Raw genomic sequence first — 12,600 nt, 5'->3', positions numbered from 1 at the left:
TCAGTGTAATGACCAAAAGATCCATTTCGCCCCCAACAAGGTTAAAGCCACTGGCAGAGATGAAAGTGAAACTATGCTCAGCGCTCTGCACCAGCACCCAAAACCTCGGATGAGAAACACTGCCACCATGGGGTTGGCAGTGAATGCCGACCGATTTGAAGTCCACACCCAACAATTTCACGGAGGTTCTCAAATCGAGCCTACTCACATTGCTGAGAGTGAGAGGTGCTCGAGGGTGAAATGGAAGGTAATGGAATGAAAGGAAAAATAGCTGCGCTTTCATTCAAGAACAATGTAAGCAGGGCTGGGGAAGTGGGTACGTACCTGCAGTATGCTTTGTTTAAATCACATTTAGAAAAATGTTGTGCATGATGCATTTACCATTTGCTGGTACATCCTACATGTATTTGGTAGACCAAGGTAAAGATAAGTGCACAGTCAGATCAAACCTTTAACTCTGCATGACAAACTTTTATGATTCATTCCTAAAATAGCACCAAGCAGCACGAATGTGACGACGGATCCTACATCCCTTTGTCCACCATGCCCTTGGCATTTTAGGACAAACAATACTGCAAGCATGTCTTCTCAAGCTTGAAGAACAGCATGATCTACTGATGAGTATTTGGATTGAGTGCGTATGTATTTATAGCAAAACAAACAGATGAAAAATCGAATGGAGCTGGATTACAATTTGGAATGTTACAATGTATGGCCCTAGGAATCTTGGTTAGTCATTTTGCAGGATGATTAATGTTTGTTCAGTTTTTCTATTGATTTTGATACTTGTACTAAGTCGTTATTTTTTATCTAAAGAATGAAATGCATAGCATCCAAGGTTTAGGGGCAAAGACTTTTTTTCACCTACAGCGTACATCTTATCTTTTTGTGATGCTTTAGTGGTATTTTCTCAGGAAGTGGTGCCTAATGGCTGCCAGCAACTGCTTGTTCAAAGGTAAAATTTTATACACATTTCACAGCAGCTGGATTTGTAAATAGTGAGGGTTTTTCACTCAATATGTGAAAACCATCAAGCAATGGCAAGTCTACTCTACTTTTATTCAAGTAAACAGGAGACTGATGCAAAAGCCTATGAGCTTTGCACTGAATGTGAATAACTATGAATCAGAGCATACAGTACATCAGGCGAGCAAAAGATATTTAAGTTCACAACTGAAACAAAATGTACTTTTAGCACTTTTTACTCTTGCCTTATACAATGTACATTTGTAGCATGCATTGTAATGTACCTGTATTTAAAATAGAATTATAAAAGAAGCACTTTGTACTGCTGCCTAGCATGCATGGTACATGTTATAGATTTAAAAAGAAAAAAAAAACACTAGAGGTATTTAACCAGCTATCAAAAGGGACTTTCAAACTTTATGTATGGACCTTCTGGTTAATGAAGTTTATAAAGAAAATGTCTGAGATTCTAAGCAGTTCCATCAAATATTTGTATTTAGCTCAATGATTCAAGAGGGAAATACTTCACAAATTGCCAACTCAGATGTACTTCCATAGCTTTCACACGGTAGAATGCAACACATTGTATAGTGATAACAAGCCAACACATCTACTAGTATTTGACAATCAATTACCCAATGATATTCAGCACCATGAAAAACTTGATTAAATACAAAAACTTGGCTAGTTGTGGGAAATATATGAAATTAACGGCCATGTTCTTTCATTGGCTGAAAGCCATTTTGAATACATTTTGTCTGTTTTCTTTACAAGCAATCAGTCACAACTTATCATACAACACAGCTTGGCTCATGGGGCAACTGGGACATCCAAGTTGATCTTGCCAGAAGCCAGGCAGGCATCTCAATTATCAGGATATTATTGGGAAACTGTAACAATTTGTGGAAAATTAGATTCACTAGATATATGGCATATAACTGTATTACATAACACAAAAACATTTTTACCTGCCTGATGAAAAAAAATAATCAGCAGATTCTAGTCATATTACAGTTCAGATTTTTAGAAAGATTTAGGACTCTTCTTACCGAATGACTTTACTATCGTGTAGTTTTGGTTGAGACCTAATTTCAGGTTTCTAACATTTTTTGGTGAGATAATGAGAAACCTCTTATGAAATATGAAAGAGCATGTGATTCCATGAGGAATTCAACATTTATTTTATGAAAATTGGTTTTGAAATGGCTGAGATATCCAAAACAGAGCGATTGTAATAAAGTGTGGGACCCATATTTTATTACGATAGCTTTGTTTTACTTTGTTTTTGGATGTTTCAGTCATTCCAAACCCAATTTTCTTCAAATAAACTTTGAATTCCTCTTAGAATGGTATGCTTTGTACATTTTCATAAGTGTTTCTTGGTATCTCGCAAAAAGTTAAAAGCCCAAGTCTCATCTCCACCGATACTGTACCATCCCTTTAAACTACCTGACCAGATGAGCTTTGAAATGATGAGGGAATGTGGATGCAGGTAGGGTCTTTAGATGGCCTGCATTTCATCTTTTTGATTTGCACATGTACTGTAATGGCAATCTAACAATGACTGTAGTCACTGTAAATTCTTATGCCTACTGGTGCAGCACTTGGTATAAATCGAGTGCATGAATTTGGCAAAACAATTATCAAATTTCTATCAACTCATAGCTATAGAGATTATGCAGACATGCAGAACTAAAGAGTGCAACATAACAGCAGAGGAAGGAACTACATTGCAGATAGCCAAGAAGTCCTTGAACTATCCAAACTGGGAAACAAATAATGAGGAATTAATCACAATGACAACTCATGCACAGGACATCACAGCAACAAAACAGTTTATCTGTCTTGATACTCTGTATATCCACAGTTATCAGTCACCACTCTGGGTCCAAATGGTCAATCACTGATGGTCAATCATTGATGGTCACTCACAGTATAGTGGGCAATCTCATCAAGCTTCCAGGATGAGTAATGACATTGACTACCGGTACATGTAGCTGCACTGCATGAGCTACAGTACATATATACAGTGCAACATCAACATGATACTGACATACAAAGGATGTATTAGAAGCAAACTCATCATTAATATGTATTACTAGTAATGGGAAAATAAATCTTACAAAATGAAAGTACTAATAATAATTCAAGGGGAAAAAAATTAAAGTATGAGCAACAAAAAGACTTACCACAAAGTTTTTTTTTTTTAAATGCATACCAGTATTTAGGTATACAGTATGCATGGTATACAAACACGAAGTCTCTTACCACTTCCCTGTTTCAAATCAATGAGTGTGGAGTCTTACCTCTCTATGACATCTTGCCCTAGTCTTAACCTCAGCCACCAGTAAACCCACAATGGTTGTGTTGACAGCAGCAGCCAACGAAAAGAATCGTTTGTCGTTGGTGATGTCTTTGTACCAGAAGTCTGGGTATCTGTGGACAAATATGAATACAATATAAAACAATTCACATTTCATAGCAGACACAAAACAATACTCCTTTTAATATCAGCTCTTATATTCATAGAAAATACATATGATCTGTAAACCAATTTTTGCTATTTCGGTCTAATATCACATCTATCTATCAAATGGGACAAGCACATGCATTATCACAACACTAGTGCAGTTAATTTGGACATTACATACGTTCAAAATTGGTTACAGTATGTTTGTCAAGATACATTTAGGTGTGTGACTCTCTCAAAGCCTTCTTGTTGGTAAGTAAAAGGTATACCTACATATGTACATATATGTTTCCAACTCAATTTTGACCAAAAATTATAATTAAAACAGGCACTTTTGATCGTTTCAGGTGCTGCAAAATAGTTAGGAAATTGTGGTAGAAAAATGTAATCTAGTCACAGGGGGACTCATAGACTGGAGTGCAGAACAAAGCTACTGTACATGTTCAGTACATGTATCATGTTGTTCATAACACATATTGTACATTGTATGAAATTTTCCTTAATAAGTGGAATAGACATTCTATGTCTTTTCTGTATGCATTTCTGAGTCCATTTGCCTCAAGTGCTGCTAGGGGCATCTCAAGCATTGATTACACAGAGCTACATTGTAGTGTGGCATACATTGTATACAAATAGAAAACAACTATCGTACAGTGTACAGGTGTACAGTATGTACAATGCATGTGTGTGTATATTGCAACTGGATGGTAATACTTTTTTATAAACTCCCAGTCTAACTTCCTCAGACTGCAACATGGGAACTCAGTCTAAATTTCACACAGTCGGGGAATGAGTGTATACAATGAGTCACATGATGATGCCATGAATCAGGTGACCTATTATCTGGAGGTGGTGTTGTGCACTTTATTGTTCTGCAAGATCATGACTCACAGGGCAGTATGCTGTACATACACTCGCTTCTCATAGTACGCTCCACTACTAGTAATTCATGCACAAGTCACAAACGTCAATGTCCTGGTATGATAAATGGTCAAAGCTGGCAACCCCTGTAGCATCTTCTGTCCTGGTTTAAGAACTATACATTCATCACCTTCACATGTACATGTAATTGAGCAGTAAATCTGTTTCATTTCAGTCATAGAATGTGTCTTGTAAGTGAATATTCAAGGAAGTACTCCACAGTGCGTACAGTTATAAATGTACAACGTACATGTACTGTGTCCATCTCAAGATAAATGCCATCAGCAACACACAGTTTGGGTAACATGCTTTATAGTTATCTACTGTATACGATGAACTTCTAACATGTGGCCCTCAGGAGCAGATTTAAATTATGAAGGTTTCTCAATACAAAACTGGCCTGTTCACATTTTGTTATAGTCAGTACATATATATCAACTTCATCCTGCCATGTAACACATTTGTTTACAGCTGAAGATTGCATTTTATAGAATCAGTTTGCATGTATGTGAATCACTTTACAATGAAACATCACTATACTTTGAGCTGTATTTTGAGTTGTATTGTCCACTGGGATGAAATATTTGCTAAAATGAAAGCTTTTAGAGCATATTGCAGTTTTACCTTTAAATTGATTGTAAAGAAAATGTGTGTGCATCAATGCAACAACAGCTTCTGAATGGAACAAATGGTTTTTTTTTTTAATATCTCTATCAAATTCTCCTGTTCACTTTCAAGTTCCCTTGGTTTTAACCACCTGTATACTAGACCTATTGCTTATCTTCAGTGCTAGTAGGGTCTACTTTGTTACTCATGTTTTTCAGTACATGGCATCTCTAGAATTACACACTGTTATAATTTTATTGTCAATACATGTATTGATTGCTTCATCATTGGTATCATCATTTAAGTTAATAATTATTATAATGATCATTCAGTACCTTTGCCATTTTATTATAGATCTTCCAATAATAATAATAGAAGAACTTTTCTTCTATGACTTGCCTTGAAGCTAATTCATATTAAACTACTTGGTAGACTACAGTATGTATACACGTACAAATGTACAAGTGTACAGCTTGTAGGTCTATTGCTGTTACACGTATGAGGACTGATTATAATCAAAGGTCATGGAGATATAAAGGGTATTTGAGGGATGCAGTTTTACAATTTATGTAAACCACTCACAAGCACATGATTGTACATATTCATGTTTTTCTCCATGGTCTCAGTAGCGCTTGACAAATCCAACCCATAACATCTAGTGATTTAAATGCTTAATTTTTAAAGTGTATAAAAGTTAAGGTAGAAATCTCTGTACTGTCTGATTGTACCACTTCCAGTCTACATGTACGACAAATTTTACTCACTGCTAACAGGAGTGAAAGAATATTCACATCAAGTGATAATCCAGTCATCCCATACGAACACACATACAAGTGTACATTGTACACACAACACAAACACACATACACACACACACACACACACACACACATACACTCATGTTTTATTGACACTCAAAAGACCTGTTGCTGGAAAAGCAAATATAAAAAGCACACAAAGGACTTGAATGCTTGATTTCACCAGATTTCACAATGATTTTCTCTTTCTTTAGTCTGTTCCTCCTTGACAATGTATTATCCTTCTAGCAAGGACAGATCATTGTCCTACTGAATCTTGAATGGCATTCTTCCTGTCTTACTCTTAACCTACTTCATAAATTTCTCTCTTGTTTGGCAACTCTTTTATTTTTCTGACTTATTTGTACTTTGACTCTCTGTATACATGTACTTGTATATCCATTGTTTGCAAAGCAAAATTTCCGAAGTGATCTGTATGTATGCTTATCATGAAATGAAGACTTATCACATACAATATAAAAGTCATTACTAAAGTGACGAAGGTTGAAATATTACAAATTATTGCATTATTGTATGCGTACCAGGTGTACCCCCTCCCCTTTATTTTCAATCGTTAAAACAAAAGAAACAAATGGGGTGTGTGTGTACACCCCCCCCCCCCCCTTGTGGAAATCCTGGATCCGCCCTGCATACAAGTAGATCTATTAAGAACTATGGGGTGTGTGTGTACACCCCCCCCCCCCCCCCCCCCCCCCCCCCCCCCTTGTGGAAATCCTGGATCCGCCCTGCATACAAGTAGATCTATTAAGAACTATCCCCATAAAATCCCTTGTCATCTAAAAAGTTCGAAACAAGCATATTACAAGAAAAGTTGAGAGGGGTTTTCCCTATACAACACATGCAACAAAACATAATTGCACTTCTAAAGAGTAAAAGATCAGTTCAAAACAAGTTCCATCATCAGACTTTTTATGTTCTTGCTTGATTGTTCATGTATGCAGGTAAAACTTACATGTGTACCAGCTGTAAGCGTCATGATATCAATTTACAGGGGGGGGGGGGGGGAGGGGAGGGAAGTAATGACCTGCCTGATCAGAACCTGTGGTGCACAAAGTAATCTAGAGATTATTAAATTGAAGTTGGTTACAAAAATGTTACGGATCAGTTCCCTTACATGTATAAACAATCATCAGAAAATCCTATTCTGACCTTTAACCTGTGTGACCAGGAAACACACTGCAGCCTTCATATTTTGAAAGCTGCTTTAACAGTCATTTAATCCAGTGAAGCACTTAATACACACACTACTCTCCCATCACCTTTTAAGATGCCAGGAGTCTCATGCCATTGGGACTTGAGAGCGCTTCACATATTGTGCAAGTATACTTCTCAGAGATTATGCACAGTATTGGAAGGAGATTGAAAAAAAAAGAGGAAAAAATACTGGTAATTGACTTGCTGTAAAGTACTGGTATTTAATTCCTAGTAAATGTTCACTGCATCGGTTCAAAACACACAGTGAGTAGCCTTGTCTTTATATCCATCTCTCAATTTTTCTTTGAATTTCATCTTTGTTTTTTGAATCACTAGCACTGTAACAGATCAGTCAAATTCAGGCTGTATGTTGTAACAAATGATGCTTAACTGTATTATACATCTATTCAAAAAATTGTTTGTCTTTGTTTAAGCCTAAAAGATAGACATAACAGAAGTATTTTGGGTGTAAATACAGGGGAAATTTGTAAAAACCGAGGATTTTGAAAGACAATGACAAATACCTTGTTTACATCAGGTTTCTCAATATATCAGATGCAAAGAAATAATAACAGTAAGAACCTTGTTAGAAAAAAGATTATCTGTCCTCTTCATAACAAGATCCCACTCTACCTCAAAACTTGATGAAATGCAACATGTCACTACTGTATACGCTGTTATTTTCACGTACAGATATTTTCGCGAATGAGGTCACGAACATTTTCATGAGATGTTGTTTTCGCGAATTGACACAGAGGCCTTCATAAGCACACTATACATTAGCACATGGTGACATTGTCTGTGTTGTTGATTTCACGGTCCAACTGTGATTCGCGAAATTCGCGAAAATTAAACTCTCACGAAAATAACAGCTTATACAGTATATGACACTGACTCAAGGAGCTCACTAGGCAAAGACGATACAGTGTATCTCTTTTACCTTCAGTTCACACCATAAGAATGTGCAGCTTTTTTGCCATGACACCAAAGTCAGATATTGATACTTACTCGACAGGAAACCACTCTCGGCACAGTCCCTTCACAGCTTCAACGTCATCTGGACAGAGAAATCTAAGTTTGATGTCACCCTCAATGTACGCCTCTCCCCGATGCCGCCCGCTGCTGCAACCACCACTGCTGCTCTTCCTGGCAGTCAGGGAGCTCCTGCGACTATTGCCACCACTGCCGCTGCCATTGCCGTTACCACTGCCGTTTCCATTGCTGCCACTACCCTTGCTGCCACTACCCTTGCTGCCACTGCTCTGGGTACCCGTGGAAACACCATGCCTGCTGCCACACACATTCCCACTGTTACTACTCTCCTTTGGAGCTACGTCCGTTTTCACCACTGATGGCACGGGCGCGGCACAAGGTCCCTGCTCTGGCCCGCTCATCGTCTACAGTTCATGCCTGACACAAGCAGGCTGCATCAGACTGGTCATGGTTGCAGCAACTCAGTTTCAGCAACTCTGTAAATATAAGAGAACAATCAAATCCTGTGAACAGCCATGAAAGAAGAATGTACTACTCTAAAGATAAATTAAAATATTTCTGGTAATATTCTCATTGTGCGGTACGAATGTATGCATTCTCGCACATTTATCACTCAAAACAAAAAAAAATCCCTTTTAGCACAGCATATGTACATGTAAGTGAGACATAACCATTTGCTTGGTATGTGTTTTCTTTCAAGTAAATATGATGCATTAAGGAGAGAGTAAGAACTTCATTACAGGTGCGTATGGTAAGGCATGTACACTTTTTTCATTTGAGCAGAATCAAACACAATGTAGTCTTTGTGTATAAAATCTATTCCATGTCTTTTAAGCAACAGACTTGTTAAAAAGCAAATTTGTGTACAATTTGGGAAACAAACATTTGATTTTTCAGATTGCATTCACACGCACAGTTTCTAGCCAGGAAGTGTATAACAACCACACACTTGTGTCTTTACCATCCAGCCACATGCGCGTAGTTGTATCCGTGGCCCGAGTTGCTTGATACAGTCACACACATGTGTGGCTGTGATGTATTCAAAGCCCGGAGTAGCAGGCTAGACACAGCCACATCATCATGCAGTGTGATGCACATCATACTATTGTACATAATCATCACAATGGAAGTAACCTAATAACCTAATCATTCAAAGCTGAGATCTTAATTTACAAAATAAATTGTCATTTTTAATTGCGGCAAGGGTCTGCTTTGCGGTTTATAGAAGGGCAAGTCCAAGATAATGTCCCCTCAGATGCTCAAAATTCATCTTGATTTAATCAAAAAGTTATTGATATCATGTTGTAGCCAAAGAGTTAAATTATATATTTCAAGCAAAGAAAATATTTAATTATGCAAATTTATGCAAGAAATATGGCCTTAATTTGCATAAATTAAAAACAAACCTTACGTATGGGACAAATTAAAAATATTTGTCTAAAATCAGTTGAATTTGTCCTTGACCTAGTTCCTTTATGGACATGACCCCTGTATGAGCTATTATAATTTCCAATTGGTAAGACAAGATCAGTACATTAATTATGCAAATTATGCTCTTTCCCAGAACGAAGTGTCCCATACGTAAGGATTTGAGTATGTTTTTTTAAGTTTTTTCTGAAGATTTCTAACATTGATTAATTATACTTTAGGAAGTTCTAATTTATTCATTTTAACTCCAGATTAGCAAAACTAAATGTGGAAATTCAATTAGTCCTTCATCTTATAACTAATTAAAGTTTGCTTACGTATGGGACAAATGCCTTACGTATGGGACATTACATGCAAAGTGAATGGGAAAACCGCCTTTTGACATGGATGCTATATGTCCTTACATTTGTTTGGCTAATGGTTATCTTTGCACCTTCTCTGATAGATATGTCTATATATCTACCTCTCCTACTTAGTTGACCTCAGGGAGAGTGTAAGAACAGCATTATTGAGTCATTCTATGATTAAGAAAGGAAAATAAAGAATATTCATTTATACTTGTATTTTCTTATTTTCATTACAGGCTGTGCAGCTGGTCTTCAATTAACATTCCTCCTTTTAACATTGTGATATTGGACATTTTCTTAATTCAGTTATCATTTTCAACTTTACCTCTCTACAAAATGACTTTGTCCTAGAGAATGGGATTCTTTGAGTGTCATTTTAGGTACAGTACACTGTTCAGCATGTACTACAGGCTGTACAGCCTAAAAAGGGAAATCAAAACAATTGTGCTTGTGACACTCATCAATGACAACATTACAGGTCTTACTGAAGAGAAAAATCACTTGAGGTGCAGCAGGTAACTTTGTCATTACTTGAGTTGATAGCAAAGGAAAAACCCTACGAGAATACTTTTTATTTTGATATGATGTTTAATATTTCAACAGCACACCCTCAGAATGTGTCATGACTTATCAAGGTCATGAACATGATTTCTGAAAATCCTGTAAAATGAAGACTTTAGTTCACATTTGCCAAGAACCACAATATCAATACTGGTTCTGTGGTTGGAGTGCTAATAACACAAATTACACAAATAAATAGGGAATTCAATTTTCTTTTCTATATTGTGTTTGGAGAGACAGATGTGCTCTGAGACACCTTCATCAACTCATCTACTTACTTTGTACCCCACAGCTACACAATTATTAACAAGCATTGCAATCTGGTAGTGTATGATCAAATTATGTTATTAGAATTTATCAAAATTGTAAGTTTCAGATCAGTGAGTTACTTAAGTGTTTCAAATCTAGAACTATATTTTCTCATAAGATTTAAATGTACAAATGATCATCTTTCCTGTATCACTACACAAGCATGTAACATGTATGTACAAAGTATAAACACAAATTTTGTCGTCTTTGGTTTCATAGACCTGAAGCCAAGCAATTTGTTCTACCATGGCTTTTAAAATTTAAAATTTCATTAAAATTTGATTGATTTTGCAGAAGCTAAAATTCACATGGCAAAACATGATGATTACAGAGCAAAATTAATTACTCTTGTTGTTGTTGTGTTTTGTGCTGCATTTCAAACAATTACAAAGCTCTATAAAAACTTAGACAACTTGCAAGGTAAGCCTAGAACTACTGAAAGTACCCACTTCAAACTGTAATTGCAAATTACATTGTACATGACATTTGATTTTACAGTTGAAATTATCAAGACTACAAATTAGTCATGGTACATGTGCATGTATGCTACATCAAGGTCGCAAGCTAGAATTCGCACATTTTTTTTTTCATTTGATAAAAAATATTGACCAGAGTATGTTTTACAAATGGGCTAGAAATAGAGTGTCAGTATACTGTATCTGTATGTGTAGACATCATGAGGACAGTGTTCATGCATGACGGAATCCAAACTAAGACATTTAATTGTAAATTGGTAATTACTTTTATTTGTCTTATTTTAGCTTTTGTTAGGTATCTGAACCAGGAAAGTACCCACTTAGAAGTCTATTTCATTTGTTACAAGTTGTAGTTTGATTTGTGGAACTGAATATGACACTATGGGGAAATTTAAAGTCATTCCCATGAATACACTTGTGCACTAAAGACAAATGTCCCATACGTAAGTTGAGCAATGTCCCATACGTAAGGTGTACTTTCGTTAATTAAACCAACTTCATAAAAATATGCACCATTCTTTTGCAGTGAAACTTTGCTGAAAGATACTTCAGTATTGTACCTTTCTTCACTTCTAAACAGAACTTGATCAGTAAGGTACTTTCAGAGAATTTTCAATTCAAACTTTATTTTGAAAAATCTAGTTTTTCTCTGGTCCCATACGTAAGTTGCCATATTTTTCTTAATAAAATAATAAACCCAAGGTCAAATGAAATCAAACTTAAACACAATATTCTTCTCAGGGCTACCAGTCCTCCTGATGATAAACAGTAAAATCCAAGCGCTCCTTCATTACTTTTCAGAGGTTTGAAATCTCTGAATGTCCCATACGTAAGGTGCGCGATATCTTGGACTTGCCCAGAAATTGAAATCTTTGCTCAGTGTAGGGGTTTAGAGTATACTGACCAGTATTTGGCCACCTGCCAGAATTTGGCACTTGTTACTTATCACAAACCAGGGCCCTGTCTTATAAAACTTGTGATAGAAATCAATCAATCACAAATCTCTTGAAAGCTGCAATCAATTGCAACCTGTGATTGATTGATTGCAGTTCTCCATCTTAATTTCAATCATAACTTTTTTATAAGATGGATTTGCATTCAGTTATAAAGTTGTGATTGATTTGAATCAATCAAAAGTCTTTATAAGATGGGGCCCAGCAAATTTTATTGTCACAACACATGCATATCACATCATTTCACACACAGGCACTGTCATTCACAACAGGAAAGTCACCTCCCAAAATCCAAATTTTTTGCTGTAAAAAATCCAAAATTGGCACAATATTTCCAAAGTGTATGGGAATTAGAAGTCCAGTATTAAGAGTCAGGTCCCCGAAAAAATGCTCAAAATTAAGAAATATGCTATTCTGTTGTGAGATTTTTTACTTATTGCAAGCTCGGAGTGTGATGGTATCTGCAAAAACCCAAAAGAAAAAAAAAATCTCTGAACATGCCAATGCAGTCACTAAATATACAAGGGTTGAATGCAAGTGCTGACTTGCCAGAATTCG

General features: G+C 36.3%; 1 protein-coding gene across 1 annotated transcript in view; it reads right to left on the bottom strand.

Annotated features, from left to right (window-relative positions):
- The window catches only part of LOC139743540 (N-alpha-acetyltransferase 60-like), a gene marked incomplete at its 5' end in the record, with an annotated part of 33,919 nt that extends 25,703 nt beyond the window's left edge, over positions 1-8,216 (bottom strand). Inside the window, 2 exons of the mRNA XM_071654018.1 lie at positions 3,273-3,402; positions 7,984-8,216. Coding sequence (XP_071510119.1) covers positions 3,273-3,402; positions 7,984-8,216 — 363 coding nt within the window. The remainder of the gene's footprint in view (positions 1-3,272; positions 3,403-7,983) is intronic.
- Between the last annotated feature and the right edge of the window lie 4,384 nt (positions 8,217-12,600).

Source organism: Diadema antillarum, unplaced genomic scaffold (assembly GCF_040938485.1).
Source record: "Diadema antillarum isolate AM-2024a unplaced genomic scaffold, OU_Dant_1.0 seq00001096_RagTag, whole genome shotgun sequence".
Lineage (NCBI taxonomy): Eukaryota > Metazoa > Echinodermata > Echinoidea > Diadematoida > Diadematidae > Diadema > Diadema antillarum.
The sequence above is the reverse complement of the archived record's forward strand: the minus strand, read 5'-3'. Positions and strand labels throughout refer to the sequence as shown.